This window comes from Heteronotia binoei, chromosome 14 (assembly GCF_032191835.1).
Source record: "Heteronotia binoei isolate CCM8104 ecotype False Entrance Well chromosome 14, APGP_CSIRO_Hbin_v1, whole genome shotgun sequence".
NCBI classification, from domain to species: Eukaryota; Metazoa; Chordata; class Lepidosauria; order Squamata; family Gekkonidae; genus Heteronotia; species Heteronotia binoei.
In genome coordinates, this window is record NC_083236.1 from 25,442,349 (window position 1) to 25,458,948 (window position 16,600).

At 46.4% G+C, this 16,600-nt stretch overlaps 1 protein-coding gene across 1 annotated transcript; it reads right to left on the minus strand.

Moving 5' to 3' along the window:
- Window positions 1-4,738: 4,738 nt before the first annotated feature.
- LOC132582591 (potassium voltage-gated channel subfamily A member 1) lies at window positions 4,739-8,312 on the minus strand. Its single transcript, XM_060254236.1, has one exon. It carries the CDS (start codon window positions 8,008-8,010, stop codon window positions 6,526-6,528), a length of 1,485 nt encoding a protein of 494 aa, XP_060110219.1. The 5' UTR covers window positions 8,011-8,312; the 3' UTR covers window positions 4,739-6,525.
- Window positions 8,313-16,600: the final 8,288 nt, after the last annotated feature.

Below are 16,600 nucleotides of genomic sequence, written 5' to 3' on the forward strand. Positions count from 1 at the left end.
TCAAAAGTGACAGAAGCAAGTAAAATTGCATAGATGAAAACTATGCACTTTTGTATGTTTTATATATAAACCAATAACATTCGCTGTCCTAAAAACTGACAAACCAAACTATTTCAAAACTATTTCAGCTATGGTGAAGTCAAATGATCAGTAATAATGACAATGAGGTACATACTTGACTGAAAAAGTATAAGCAGTTTGCAAATTATGGAACTCAAAAGACCCGTCAGCTTCAATGGTTTGTTGCCCTGATGGTGCACGTTTCTGCAATTAACCATTCCACAACCTCGTTCAACAATAATATTGGATCTTTAAAATGAGAGGTATGTCAAAGAATCCATTTACATTCCTACCCACAGCAGTTATTTACATAGTGTCAAACCAATGTGCTGGGAAAAAAAAATATGGTTAGATGACCTGGAAAGAAACAGCAAATTCTAACGTTTTCTTCTTTGTTAAATCGTCATAAAAATATCCTTTTTTTACTTTTGTACAAAAGTAAAATATACATTTGATTCCAATCACATTATAGAAATGCCATTGAAACAACAATTTAATAAAAGACAAATATGCCCCCAAAGAACTCAGATGTGTTCAAATAATGTAAAAGCTGGACAGGAAGACAAAATCATATATGACCAGGAGAGGTGAAACAAAGGAACACAATTACTAACCAGGGTTGTCTTCAATCAAATTGGGGTAAAAGCTGTAAATTCATGACATTTCTTTCAGAAGGTTCAAGGCATGCTATTTCAGATCATACAAGTTTCTGACCTTACTGACACACATCTGAAGACATTAATAATGTCTCTGAATTTCTTAGTGAACATAAAGGCATTGGTTAATTCTGATTAACCCCCAACAATGTTTCAGGATCAGGACATAAGAAAACAAATGCCACATATACCCGTCTTTTTGAAACAACCTGTTCTGAAGTAAAATGTTAATTTAAAAGCCCACAATGCTATTTACATATAACATAGCTGTCAATTCTGGCTTTGGGACTAAATGGCTCAGAAAAGGGGAACAAAAATACTTCGATCATGGTTCTACTTTCCTGTGACTGAATCCTACATTACCGCAGGAATTAACAAAAAGGTTGAGTTTTCCAAAAGGGAGCGTATGCCATTTTTTTTTTAAGTTTAAAAAAGCACCTCAAAATCATAAATACTTCCCTTTTTCAGCTCCGAGGTCAACATTTGTCAACCGGTAATAATTTAAACAGCACAAAAATAAAAAACTATATTTGGTCAAACATTCCAGGATTAACATCTGAATAGTGTTTGGCAAGATGTATTCCAGGCTCCTTCTTAATTTATTTCTAAATTGTAAGTTATGCCTTACATTTCATTTGTGCTATAGTTTCACCATAAGGGGAAAAAATTCCCAAACTAATGTTTTGTAATGTCAATGATTGTCTCTAGATAAAACTTGGTAAGGGAAAAAAAAATGACACAGCTTCGCATGACTCTCTTAATGTGCTGCCTGAATAAGGACTATATGGCTCAGCTATAAGGGTTTATTTGCACTTGCTCATGTATGTGCTAAGAGCTTTATGCATATGAATGGCTAAGTAGGCAGGGCCGGTCTAAAAATAAAAAGATTTTTACATTCTTAGAAGTCAGCATTAAAATCTAGGATCTTCAGCCTGTACCGAACTGAGGAAATATTTAAATTCTTCTGGTCCCAACATCAGAGTTTTCTCCAGCCTTGAAACAGATGCTTGGTCCACACAAACAATAGATGATACGGTAAAATTGTTCTGGATTGTACCAGTTCAGAATGGATGAAGAAGAATTTTATGACTGAATGTGCTCCTCTGGGTACAAAAACAAATTTTCTACTCATGAAAAGCTAGAGCCTAGTTTCCAATAAAGTAATAAATATGTTAACTGAATGCTGTTTCATGACCCCTAATCTCACCCCCATAAAAATAAGGGTTGTTATCTAGAAGTTTCCCTGATGTGTTCATTTTGTGAGTGAAAGGGATTTTCTATGCTTGGCATCAGTCATAAAACCCTTCAATGCCACTGCCTGCGTTCTAAAATGATATGGTTCAGAAACAGCCTTGTCACATGTTATCATTTGTGTAGACCAGGCTAGGCTGAGCAGAATTAGGAGAATGGAACATTTAGTGGACATAATTTATATAATATTTACTTTGATGGGAACTCCACTGTCACCAAAAATCCACTTCCTCCACTTCCCTGATACCTAAACTTACCTTTAAAAACAGGGAGGTAAGTAACAAGAGAATTCATAGTCAAAATAGTTCACGTGGTAGTAAAACACATCAATTCCACAGTAGAGTCCCATGCCAGTTAAAGCCAGCTTTGGGGATTTTTTAAAAATGTCATTGATGCAGCCTCATTTATCTTGACCTCTCATCCCTCTGTCTGAGACACAGAGTATTCCCCTCCATTCCTATACAACTTCTCTCACAGTGTTTTCTAAACACTCCACTAATCATCTTGTCTTTGGGTAAGAGGCAGAGAAGACTGTACTGTATACCCAAATGTTATTTTTAAAAAAAAAAAAAATACCATAATGTATTCCTTGAAAGGTTGCAAAATCTCTCTTCCACTTCCAACGTTAGGTGGGTTTCTGCAACATTAAAAGGAGCAAGACCCAGAAAGTTCAACGCCTCAGGTGGAAAATCAAAATGGCTCCCCTCCTTCCACTAATTCACACAGTCAGGAAGTTCTATGCAGGCCTCACAGGAGAGGTGCACAATGGGAGAATGGGAGGTGCACAAAAGCAATACCATATTCTTGGGTATCTCTTGTTCACTTCTATGTGGCATGCACAAGACAGCTTCCCAGTGATTCAAGGATCAAGTCCTTCCCTGAACATTCTGCCCTAAAACATACCCATAAGTCTACTGTCTGAATGGGTATCAATGTTTTCTGATCATATGAAATGCCTCTCTTCCAAGATTAAAGAAACACCAACCAGTTCTGGACGTTAAAAGTCTTTGTCCTTATGTCAGAAACAATCTGGTTAAGCTGCAGCCCAATTCTCACACTTGATGAATCAGTAAATAAATGCTTAATGTGGGGAGAACCAATTACCACACCAGGCCAGCACCATGTCACAAACCATGAGATGACACTGCTACTGGGGAGACATTCCAGCTTTGCAAGTCCTGCTATGCTGGCAAACAAATGAAATTATTTCTGTCCTATTTTGGCACCCATTGCCAGGCCACTCCCACAGGGGGCAAACTAACCCAAATCCACATTTTAGATCCCATCATTCACCAAAAAGAAATGTGGTAAAATATATATTTTTTAAAAACCAAAGTTTATTGATAAGAATCAGGCAGTAGTCTAGTGCACCTTCAGGTCTACAAAGACATTTCTGCACTATATAGTGCAATGCAATTCGTTTAATTTTTAAGGGGTGGGGGATCCTTGCCAGAAGTAATGCATGCCTATGCTACATGAGTTTATTCCCTGTATGCCATTCTTATCAAGTTCCTTTGTCGTGAGCTATAAATGAGTAAGCAACAATCATAATTCCCCCAGCCACCCACCAGCCCTAAAGATTCACCCATCCCTGCTAAAAGCAAAAGCAAAAGAAGCCATAAACCTAACCACTGCATGCAGTTATTTCTCTTAAACATGCAGAATAGCGGTCAGTCTAGCAGCACAGATAACTGAACTAGTCAGCACATTACCTCACCAAGCTGCCCATCTGAGGCCTCAAAATCTCGGGGTGGGGGGAATACTTCCTGATTAGAGATCCCACACAGCAGTCAGCTGTCTTGCTGATGGGCCAACACCATAACTTTCAAGTTGCAGAGACATCCTTTCCAAAACTTTGGAGCTTTGGGAAATTTTGGTCAGACCACATCTGGGACCCTAGTGTGGAAAAGCGTATCTACAGAGTGGAGGGAAGCTGTGGACATGGAAGGATAATGACAGTGTAGAACTTCCTACTGGAAATGCAAAATGGCTTTCCCCTCACATCTTTTGCTATTAGTTCTTTAAGAAGTTGACTATTTCCTACCATTAGACTCACAGAAGCTACAAAAATAAAAGCTTCCTTCAGTACACCTGGAATATCAGACTTCTACGTAACTGCATAGTTAATTTTTTCAGGTTTCAGTGCCTTTTAGAACTGTCACGATTTGAGATATAGTCATTGAAGATGAGATGTGGACCTGGAGAAAAAAGAATCTGGAGACCAAATGGCTACAATTATGTGTGCAAAAAAAGGATCTGACCTTTAAAAATTGTAAAAAGGTTGATGCCTATATTGGTTAACACCAATGGTTAATCCATTTGCAGGGACTATAGCTCAAAACTTGCATATTTGGAGAAAATGCCTTCTCCCAGGGCTGCAACCTGCAACCCTCCACGACTTTAGGGAAGTTATTTGGTGAGCAGTAGAGTTCCAAGGAGATCAGGTTCCAGAAGTCAAAGGAATCTGGAAGGGTTGGAACAGGGACGGAGACTTTGCTGGGAACGCAGAAGCATCAAAGAAGAGACCAAGGGAGTCAGAAGGCAGCCATCCAACCCAACTGATCGCACAGCAGTCTGTGGCAGCCGATGGCCATTCAGTTGACTTGTTTCAAGGGACAGGCTCAAGGGTCTTCACAGAGATAGGAAACATGGGCTGAACCTTCCACCCCCCAAAATATGGAGGGCAGCCAAAGTTCTTTTAAACAAATTGGGGGGGAAGGCTTTTGAGTGTTTCATGAATAGGAATGCAACTTATTTGGGCAAGACAAATGCCAGCGCACTGCAGAAGTCACCTTGCCTGGTAGGAAAGGGGTACAACAGTGCCGGGGGGGGGGGGATGAGGCATGCTTGCGCACTGGTGGTCTTTGCCCTCTTCCTCTGCCTCTCTGCCTCACACAACATTTCCCTCCCTCCCTTTCTCTGATGCGCATGTACTTGGCCCAGCGCACTTGTGATCTTGCCCTGTCTGTCCCCAACCTACTCAGAATCAGCTCTTTTCATAGAGGCACTTTCAGCAGTTCAGTGGCTGTAAGGATAAAGGCACTAAGCAACAATCTAAAATCAAGTGGTGGAGTCTCTCTGACGAGTCCTAGGGGAGTACAAAATGTCTCTATGGTTCAAACAATAACTGAAAGGAACTGGGCTGTAATTTGGATGCATATAATAGATTAAATTCCATTTTACATTCTAAGAATGCACCAAAAAGGCATGCTTCTGCACCTTTTTTTCTGCTCTAAGAGATACAGATTATTTAGGCATTGCTATATATAAACTGGGCTTCATAATTTTCCATATAGCTTTCCCTTTAAGGGATGGGATATGTTACTTTCCAACAAGGCCTGGACAGAAGCCAACACATTTCCCTGAGCAATGCAGGAAAAAGAAAAGTCCCTCCGGTGAGCTCTTCCTGGCCCTCAATTCCCAACAAGCAATTATTATTTTTTTTTGTATTTATTACTGAAATCATGCATTAATTAATTTTGAGTTACACCTTAGTCAAATAGGCCATAATGCTGAATATTTGAACATGCTTTGATCTCCAAAAGTTATTGTTCCCATTTGACTAACATACGCACTTAAATACAGTACTTTTAGTTAATAATCCGATACTTAATAAATAAAAAGGAGTGCACTTTTGGTGAATGCAAATCGAAACAAACAAAAAAAAAAGGGCCTATTTTAAAGAAGACTGGTTCAAACGAAAGCTTATCCCCTATCGTCTGAGGTAATGTTCCAGGCATGCAGTTATAAAATAGATAGTATCAAAGTCAAACATGCTTATAGTAAATTCTATTGTGCTATCTTGCAACGAAGGAGCTAAAAAGGTTTGCATCCAGTTCTGGAGAAGGGTAGGGGGGAGAAGTACACTGAAGCCATCTGCATTTAAGAAACCTTAGCAGCATTGCAGATGTTGTCTTTCCCCCCAAAATTTAAGAGTGTATACAGCGAAAACCAAAAAGACCTGGCATGTTTTCAATAAGGTGCTGTGTGTGGATCTGTAGATCAGAACTACAAAACCTTTTGTAAGGGAAGGAAAAAGATCTTGGTCAGTCTAAAGAATGGCAAACACTTGCCGCACATTTCTGCTGCAAATTGTTCGGATGCATTGTGCAGGGTTTTGATAGAAACTTTTCCTGGAATCCATGCATATTTTAAATATTTTTAAGAGTCCACTCTTGAGTTGATCTTTAAAAAAATTAAAATAAACTGAAAGTAATGGGAAAAAATCTAGAGTTATAAGCATACGATTCTTATTTATAACTAGGCTAGCTTGAAAGACTTATAGTTAACCATTTATACCAGTTGGAAAATACCCTTTTAAAATAAAACAACAACAGAAAATGAATATATTTTCATGGATCCTGAAAGCTTCTTGAATCGCTGAGCAAAAAATTTCACAATGCAACAATGCATCTACGAGGTAAAGCATTCAAAGACTATTCATAAAGCATCTACAAAGAGTGACCGCAGATCACTTAGAGTCTTCAAGCTGCCGGTGTGTCTCCTTTCTAGATATATATATATACACATATATGTATACATATATTTATATATATATTTAAACATCAGTGAGCAGCTTGCTTTTATTAACACAGTTTTGGTTGGCTATGGTGTAGTTGCCAGTTCTGAGGTTAGCCTCTCTAAAATTGTCTATGCTATTATTCATATCCTCTTCAATTTCCATGTACTCAGATTTGCTGATTGTGGAGGAGCTACGGCGACTCAGGTCACTGTCAGATGCTAAATTAGGAGAGCTAACTTTAAGTAACTGAGCCTGTTCTTCCCCCTCTGTTTCTCGGTGGTAGAAGTAGTTGAAGTTGGACACAATGACAGGTACAGGCAGGGCAATTGTCAGCACACCAGCGATGGCACACAAGGAGCCAACTATCTTGCCTCCAATTGTCACAGGGTACATGTCACCATATCCCACAGTGGTCATGGAAACCACTGCCCACCAGAAAGCATCGGGGATGCTGCCGAAATGAGTATCAGGTTCTTCCGCTTCGGCAAAATACACCGCACTAGAGAACAAAATCACCCCAATGAAGAGGAAAAAGATAAGCAGCCCTAACTCCCTCATGCTCGCCTTGAGGGTCTGTCCCAAAATCTGTAGGCCCTTAGAGTGTCTGGAGAGTTTGAAGATTCTAAAGACTCTTACCAGTCTGATGACCCTCAGGATAGCCAAAGAGGTGGCTTGCTCCCCCTTTGGGGGCCCCTCCTGTTCGGCCATCTCTGTGCCCAGGGTGATGAAGTAAGGGATGATAGCAACTATGTCAATGAAGTTCATGATGTTCTTGAAGAACTCAGCTTTGCTGGGACATGCAAAAAAACGCACCACCAACTCAAAGGAAAACCAAATGATGCACAGGGTCTCCACAACAAAGAAGGGATCAGTGAAGATATTGAATTTCTGCACGATGGTGGAGTTGTCGCTGCGGTTTAGGGGTTCTGTATACTCCCTGCCAGGCGCTTTCAATGCTGGCAAAGTTTCCAGGCAAAAGATGACTATGGATATTAAAATCACCATGACAGAGACTATGGCAATGATCCGGGCCGGCCCAGAACTTTCAGGGTACTCAAAGAGGAGCCATATCTGGCGCTTGTATTCCGACTCAGGCAGGGGTCTCTCTTCCTCTTTGATGAACCCTTCATCTTCCCGGAACTTTTCCATGGCTTCCTCCCCCAGTTCGTAGAACTTAATCTCCTCAGAGAACATGTCTAAGGGCACGTTGACAGGCCTACGAAGCCGTCCTCCAGACTGATAGTAATAGAGGATGGCATCGAAGCTAGGTCGGTTCCGATCAAAAAAGTATTCGTTCCTCAGTGGATCAAAGTATCGCATGCGTTTCTTGGGGTTACCTAACAAGGTGTTGGGGAATTGGGCCAGAGTTTTCAGCTGTGTCTCAAACCTCAGGCCAGCAATGTTGATGACAACCCTCTCGCAACATTCGTGGTCATCATGAGCACCAGGCCGGTAGCTGTCCTGCGGGTGGCCTGGCAAAGCAGAAGTGTCATCCATGTTCTCCCCAACCATCACAGTCATGGTGGCGAAGGGATGGGACAGACAGACTAGAAGATGGGATGTGATGCAGAAGGAGAACAGTTCTGAGAACCAGGGGAGAGAAAAGAATGGAGAGCCTCAGAGGGAAGGGAGGCTGGATCTGGAGACAGAAGTACAGAGTACATGCAGAGGAGATATGGGGTCCTGGTATGGACAGCTTCAAGAGCAAGATGAAAAGTGGGTTATTGAGGCTGGGAACCTCAAGGGTATATGAATGAGAATGGGGTGAGAGGTGTCCAAGCTAGGAAAAGGGAGGGGTAAGGAGTAGCAGACATTTGGGAGGGTAGGGAAAAGGGAGAGAAGGTCTCCAGTAGTACCCAAAGGGGCAGTTGAGGTCTCCGAGGTCACTTGCAAAGGAAGAAGGCTGGTATCCTTCTTAGCTCCTTTCTTGGTGTCTTTTTAATGCAGTCCCTCTGCTCTCCAGAACGAGACCATCGCTGCTGCAAAGGCGGTTGTATCAGCGGCTTCTGCTGTTGTAGTCACACACTTTTCCCCCCTCCCAGCAAATAAATAAATAAATGCGGGCAGCTGGGATGGACGCAATGGCTTGAGATGCCGAGTCAGCAATATCCAGTTGCTTTTGACTTCTTGGGACCGGCCCTTCAGGTTCCTCTTTAATTTCTGTTATTTACTTAAAAAGAATAAAGCTCACTTCCGGGGAGGGGAGGCAAGTGGTAGATACTGTAAAGGGACAAGAAGTATATTGATAAAAAAAAAAAACCCTCTCTCATACACATGCAGCCAAAACTGCAAGACCCGTCACGGTGCCTGCAATTCCAGGGCTGCGGATGCATGCGACTCCTTGCAGAAGGCAACCTGACCCCTGAAGAGTCCACTTGGAAATAAGAAAATGCAGAACTCCGTCCCGCCCCCCCTCCCCGTCAGACACTGCTGTTTTGAGGCATTCATTCTCTTTCCCCCCCCCTCCCCTCCCCTCCCCATTCGCCGCCCGCCAAAGTCCTCCACCTTCGCTCGTCCTAACTTTCTCAAGCCTTTCTCGGCTTCTCCCACAACTTTGCCTTCCAACCCCGACCTATCCGCAGAAGTCCCACCGACTTCCCAGGGTTGAACACAGAAGCCAAGTGCGCATAGGAATTTGCAGTCTCCGACTCATGCACGGCGGAATGGTAGGGAGGGAAAGGGATTGGGGGGGGGGGGGAGGCCTGAGGAAAGAGAACAGAGAAGGATCGGCGCTCTTTCTGAAAAGCAGCAAAAAGGGGGCGAGGGGGATGCCTTAGAGCGTTTGAAAGCGGGTGTCGCTTATTCTCCAGCCCCTGAGTCGTGGGGAGACAGAAAGTCCAGAAGTCTTCCTCCGCAGTTTGCCCGTCGTCCAACCGCGCCCCCCCCCGCCCCCCGCCCAAGCCCCGAAGCCACCAGCCATGCCTCGGTTGCGACGAGCCGCGCCGTGCCGGCGACCCCAGGGGGGAGTCCCCTCTTACCTGCCGCGGTGGGCCGGGTGTTGCACCAAGCCCCAGCCAGAATGCGTCAAGGCGCTTCGCAGCAGTAGCGGCGGCGGCGGCGGCGGCAGCAGCAACCAGGCGCCCGCCTCCTCGCCCGCCTCTCTCTTTCTCTCTCCCTCCTCCTCAGCGCCTGCTGGTTTTGCAAGGCTGCCGGCGAGCTGCTGAAATATTCATAGGAACCCCCCCTCCCCTCCCCGCTCGGAGGAGGTGGTGGTGGAGGAGGAGGAGGAGGAGGGGGATGCCGGCCGGGGGCGCCTTCCTCGCGGGCAGTCCCGGCGCAGAGCAGCAGCCCCGGCTCGCCTGAAGGCCGGCTCCGGCTCACGCGAGGGGCCAAGGCGCAGTCCTGCGGCAGCAAACGAGGACCCCAGCGGGGCGGCGGGAGGCCACGGCGGCTGCGGAAGAGGGCGAGCCCCCGGCGGGCCGGCCAGCCATCTCCCCTCCTGCTCTGGCGGGCGCTGCAGGCTCAGCACAAACCCGGGAGCGCTTTTTGGTGCAGCCGCGGTGCCGCCGAGGCGTTGCTTGGCGTGGTGTTGCGGCGCGGGCGGGGAGAGGGGGCAGGGCAGGGCGGCGCGGGGTCTCCGCCAAGCGCTCAGTCCGTCAGCCCGCCCGCCCGCCGCCCAGCTGGAGCCCCGCGTGCCCCTGGCTGCGTCGCAATGCAGGCGCGGGGCGGCGGGACCAGACGGCTGCGGGCTTCTTCCCATCCCCACCCCGGCCGGGGTTCACTTGCGGCCTTGGCGAGGAGGGAGCTATTCCCCTTCCCGCCCGGCAACTTGCTCTGCCGTAGCCTTTCCAGCGGGGAGGCTTGGAGGGGCGAGAGGCCAGCGGGGCTGGAGGGGGCGGCTTGGCAGGGAGTCTTTGGGGACCCCCGAGTGCCCCGACACGCGTTTTCTCCGACGTCGAAAGCTGCCGGATTTGGGGCCTTTTCTGATGCGGAGTGAAGTCGGATTGGGCCCATTCGAATCAAGTCGTCCCCCCCCCCCAAAAAAATAATTATCCTCCCGATTCTGCGCCCCCACCCACCACCATCACAACCTCCTAACGAGAGTCCCGCCGCCCAACGCGAGCGGGTTGGAATGAAAGACGCTCGGCAGCCGCTGGGGCTGCCGCTCATCGGAACATATAGGTTAGTGGAGCATTAACGTATCCAGGAATGCGAAAACGATGCTGGGGGATTTGGGGGAGGGTGTGGAGTGTGTGTGTGTGTGTTTCATCCACTTCGGCCGCCTGCGAGCCCCTCCCTTGGCGGGCGTTAAGCACGGGCAGGAGACGCTGCAGAGCACTGCTGCAGAAAAGCGCCCCCCCCCCGCGCCGAATATACCTGCAGAGCAGCTGAATTGGTGCAGCTCGGTTTTAACTCCCCCCCCCCCTTCCGCTGCAGCGAGCTCCAGACGGGATGGCCTCTCTGCAGGCTGCTGGAGCTCCTCATCCCAAGCGCGCCGCCAGCCTTAGCCCACTGAATAACCCCCACCCACTCCCTCACTCCGGAACTGGTCATCTACTGACACCCACAGATACACAACCGCCCCCTAACCCTTAGTTTGTAATCACTGTACTTGCTAATGGACTCTGCTTCAATCCCCAAGGGTGGGGAAACGGGGGTTGGTGCAGTTGTGCTTTTTTTTGGAGGGGGGGGGGACGTTAATCATCATCAGCCCATTAGGGGGAAATTGCCATTTATATGACATTGTCCTTAGCTCACCAGGCTCATTGTCTTGAACTCAACACCAACAGCCAGAGGAAGGAAGGAAGACCAGAGTCATCATGGAAGGATCCAACCTCTCCCTCCTCCCTGGGGAAAAAGAGGCACCAACAGTTCATAGACAGACATCATCACAAGAAGCTCCCCCCCCCCCCCCAACATTTGTGGCTGGTGGAGCAAGGAGACACTTCACCCAGCACTGAATCAGAAACAGATTTAAGTTTCTGGTACTCATTGTGCAAGGGAAAAAAATACTGATTGTACATCCATGGAAGCATTATAGTGCTCAAACAACAGTTCTCCCAGAGAGAGGGAGACAAAAATAATAGTAAATCAGAGTCATATGACAGTCAGGGTGTTAGAGTAGTTAAAGTGCTGGATTAGGACTGAAGAGAGCAGAGTTCAGATCCAAATTTGCCAGGAAATGTACTGGATTTTCTTGGGTCAGTCATTTGTTTGCAGGCTAACTTACTTCACAAGGTTGTTGTTGATAAAAAGAAGGAAGGCACAACCATTTATGTTACCCTGAGCTCCCTGGAGAAAGAGTGGGCTAAAAATGCATTTTAATAAACAATTTAAAAAGCAAACTAAAGTGGGGTTTCAAAAATAGTTTGGGATGTGAACAGATGTTTTGATGTTCAAAGGGGTAGAAAATCAGACACTCAGTTGGGTACATCCAAACCCTTCACTTCCCCTAAACCATTTTGGAATCACAGTTGCTTATGATGTGTTGGATCCTGTTTATTTACTTCATACCCTGCCTTTCTTCCTAGTAGGGACCCAAAATGATTTACATTGTTTTCTAGGGTTACCAGTCCCCAGTTGGGGGCAGGGGATCCCCCAGTTTGGAGGCCCTTCCCCCAATTCAGGGTCATCAGAAAGCGGGGTGGGGGAGGGAAATGTCTGCTGGACATTCCATTATACCCTATGGAGACTGGTTCCCATAAGGTATAAAGGAGAATCAATCCATGAGTATCTGGGGCTGGGGGGGCTGTTTTTTTAGATAAAGACACCAGATTTTCAGCATGGAATCCCCTCAAAATAATCCCCAAGTTTCAAAAAGATTGGCCCAAGGGTTCCAGTTCTATGAGCCCCCAAAGAAGGTCCCCCTATCCTTCATTATTTCCAAATTGAGGTAAGGGATTTAAAAGGTGTGTGGTCCCTTTTGATTTCCATTGTGTTTGTCACACCCTTGCTCCTATCTCCACCCCCAAAGTCTCCTGGCTTCACCCCCAAAACCCCCAGATATTTCTTGAGTCAGACCTGGCAACTCTATTGTTCCCCTCCATTTTATCCTCACAACAACCCTGTGAGGTAGGTTAGGCTGAGAATTGTGTGACAGGCCCAAGGTCACTCAGCAAGCTTTCATGGCAGAGTAGGGATTTCCAAGATCCTGATAGCACCAACCGAAGCACCAGCAAAGATGGCCTTCAGCAGCCATCTGTGAGTGCCCCAGATGTGATGCCAAGGTTTGGGGGACCCACTTGGATTAAAATCACATGACTGTCTGCAGGGAGGAAACCGAAATGGGCAAAACTGCCCATCTCACCTCTTGTATCAGTAGAGCTTCTCACACTTGAGAAAGGATTATTGCTTTGTAGGAAGGGATGACTAGGAACAAAAAAGCCCCAAAACACTATAAAAACAGTAGAAGAACTCTGCTGGATCGGAACAGTGGTCCATCTAGTCCAGCATTATGCTGCACATAGCCAACTAGTTACTTAGGAAGGCCAACAACAGACCAAGGCCTTCCCGCTGATGTTTTCTCCTGGCACTCATATTCAGAGGTTTACTGCCCTCAATGTATAGGTTTCCTTTAGTCACCATAGCTAGTCACCACTGGTAGACCTCTCCTTCATGAATCTGTCTAATCCCCTTTTAAGGCTGTCTATGTCTGTGGTACTTAAACTAGCCCAATCTAATCAGATCTCAGGAAGCTACGCAGGGTCAGCCCTGGTTAGTATTGGGATGGGAAACTAACAAGGAATACCAGGGTTGCTACGTAGAGGCAAACAATAGCAGACATCTCTTAACAACTTTTGCCTTGAAAGCTCAATGTAGTCACCATAAATTGGCTGCAAGTTGACAGCAAATTATTTTTTAAAAAATGACTGTGACCACCATTAAACTCTGAATGAATGCAACATTTTTCTTTCTTATTGTGTAAAGAAGTACTTATTTTTGTCTGTCCTGAATCTACTGCCTACCAATTTCATTGGCTGGCCGTGAGTCCTACTATTTTAAGAGAGGGAGAAGATGTTTTCTCTGTCCACTCTACTCCATGCATTTATATATCTAATAGGCTAACCTGCAGATATCTAAACCTGCGGATTGGGCCCATATTGACAGAAAGGAAATTTTTCTCCAACCCTGGGAGACACCCCCTCCCCCCAAAATTTGCGGAATAAAATTATATTGGGATTTTTAGTACCTCAAAAACAGTTACTTGCTTGAGCTGTGGACATGGTTGCTCTCAGAGGCCCTGCTACCAATGCAGCACCTCCCAAGGGCCCTGTTGACAATTCAGTGTCTCTTGGGGGCCCTGCCACCAACAAGGCGGCTCTCTGAGTATGGGCAGCCCCAACTGCCCAAGAGGAGTTCAAGGTAAGGGGGGGGGGGGAGATGGGAGGGAATAGTGTCAGAGAAGTGGAGGGGGAGAAAGGGGGGAAGATTGTCAGAGAGGGAAAGGAAGAAGAAAGAAGGTGAAAGATTGTTAGAGAAGGGTGGAGAGGGAAGGAAGCAAAGGCGAGGGAATGGGATGCACCTTCCCTGCAACTTCCTTGTTGGTCCCCACTTGTAATTTTATAAGCCAGTATCATGTCCTCCTTTTGTCTGATATTGTGACCAACCCAAAGACCCAATAGTGTGCAAACTTTCAAGTTCCCCAGAACTATTCATTAGAGTATGAAAGCATAACTTTTTCTTTCCTTTTTTTTTTCTTATTTTGTAACACCTGGCCTGATAAAAGCATTCTGGGAGACTCAAAAACTTGCATGCTGTTTACCTGTCTCTGAGTTGGTCCTGATAAAAGTGTTGGATGGGAGGTGTTTTTGGCTTTTACTTTTCAACTAACACCAATGGAAACAATTTGCATAAGGACTGGCCTGGTATTTTTCACCTATTTATGGCACTGTTTTAAACTGGGGAGAGAGGTGGGATATAAATCTTAAAAATAAGCCAACAAAATATGCTAACAGTCTTCTGAAACCTGAGAAGAACTCAGACAGGAGTTTCTTGTGATGAGCAGATAATATCTTTTCTGAGAAGCTATACTGGAGAGCATCTTGGAATGTATAGCCATGCGTCTTTCATATCAATGTTTTAGCAGAGTTAGGAAGACTGTTTCTGCCCTCTGTTTGCTTTGGGAATTTTTCCTGGGGTATTTCTCATATGGCATTGTTACAGCAGTTTTACATTATATGTCATTTATGTCATTTATTTGGACATGTAAAACTGCTGCAAAACTAGAAATCCTTAAGGGCAGTGTTTCTATTAAATATCATTAAAATGATCACAAAAGAGAATGAGTCTGCAAAAACTGTAAAAGAAACTGGAATTTTCAAATTGAACTAGAGTTATTGTCACAGATTTCAGGAACATCCTTATGAACCATTCTCCATTCTCTGATGTACTCCTAACCTAATCACATCATGTACTTTAATGCTTATTTCGGAGTCCATAGTTTTGAAAAAAAGAAATACAGACTGTGATTTTACCTTAAAATAAAAAAACCCAACTTGAAAACTGAGGGCACAATCCAAAATGAAGTACTTTCTCCAATCCCATTGATTTCATCAGTGCAATCTCCTATTTGGGGAGTTAAAAGAATGTACTTGTGCCAAATATAAATAACTGAGTAGGAAGTGGTCTGGGTTCAGATCCCTAACCAGCCATCTGATTTGCCTGGTAGCCCATTTCGGAGTTAACCAACATTTGAAACCAGTTGTGAGGACCATGCCCACAGTCCATGTGCATTCTACTTTATCCTAAGAACTGAGCTACTGGTATGCTGAAGCCATGTGCTGCTAAATCCAGCCCTGCCTGTTCATGAGCCCCTGTTCAGGGGAGCTGCCCCTTGCAAAAGCAGCCAGCAAGCCCTTCCCATGGTGGTCCACCTGCCTCCAAATGTGACATGTAAGAACATAAGAACAGCCTTGCTGGATCAGATCAATGGACCATCTAGTCCAGCATCCTGACTCACACACTGGCCAACCAGTTTTGGAGGGCCAACAACAAGGCATAGAGGCCAAGGCCTTCCCCTGATGTTGCCTCCTGATTCTGGGACTCAAAGACTTAGAGCACAATCCTAAGGGGGGGGCAGAAAGACTTTTGGGAGCAGACGATCCGCTATGTGGGAGCAAGAAGCATCTGCACCCACGTATGGCTGGCTCCACCATAGCAGAGGGGAGTTACGTGTGCATGGGGCCGCCAGAGCACCGCCCCGCCCGAGAGCAGCGGCACCTGAGGGCTGCGCCCGAGCGTTGGCAGAAGTGCAGTGGAGTGCGGCACTCAAACGCAGGAGGTGGTGGAGTTGGGGGCGAGGCCAGGCTTAGGCGGCTCCCTGAGTAGTTTGGGCCATGACACACACCCCCGAGAGGCATAATGTTACGTCTGCAAAAACAGCGGCGTGTCCCATAGGAACTCATTGAAACAAAAAACCAAGGTCATCTCCGCCACCGCGGAAGCTTGCAAACCCTTTAGGGAGCAGTGTTATTGCCTCACCAATCCCCTCGCACCTCGGGCTGATGAACCCCCTCCTCAGCACTCAATTGCGGTCCCCCCGCTTCTAGAAATACTTCCGCTCTGGCCTCGCACAACTCAGTTGTTAGGGACACCTTTGCATGGTGGAAATCTCTGCCAGGGAGCTCCCCGCCATGCGGACTTAGAGCAAGGGACAGGCAGGCACGTTGGTGATGGGTTTTTCACTGCACGGTTGCTTTAACAGTATCTTTGACTTGTGAGGGGGAGAGCAAGGTCTCTCTCCTGGGGCTAACTGCTCTTGTTTCCAGGTCTCCACAGGTTCCGGGCTCCCGGAGGCTCTGCATGCGAGGACTGTCACCCATGGCTGGGTAAGTTCCACTGTGCCCCCACACTGTCCTCCCCTTCCCCTCGCTCTCGACCACTCTCTGGCACTTGAACCTGGCAGTGGGCTCCAGCAGGGGGCATTTGCTGACCCCACTCCCCTGTGCTGCTGCCTGCTCCCTGCCCTTGGTCTGCCCTCTGCCATGTTTCCAACTCCTGGCAGGGCACGGGGGGGGGGGAATGTGGCAGTTGCCCCAAAGCAGGGAGGTGGGTCAGAGACTGTCCCTTTAAGAGAGCGCCCGCATGAAATGCAGCCTGCTTCTCCATCTGCCACCCCTGTAGGTGCTTATGATCTCTGTCTCCATTATGCAGGTGGGAATCCAACACAGGC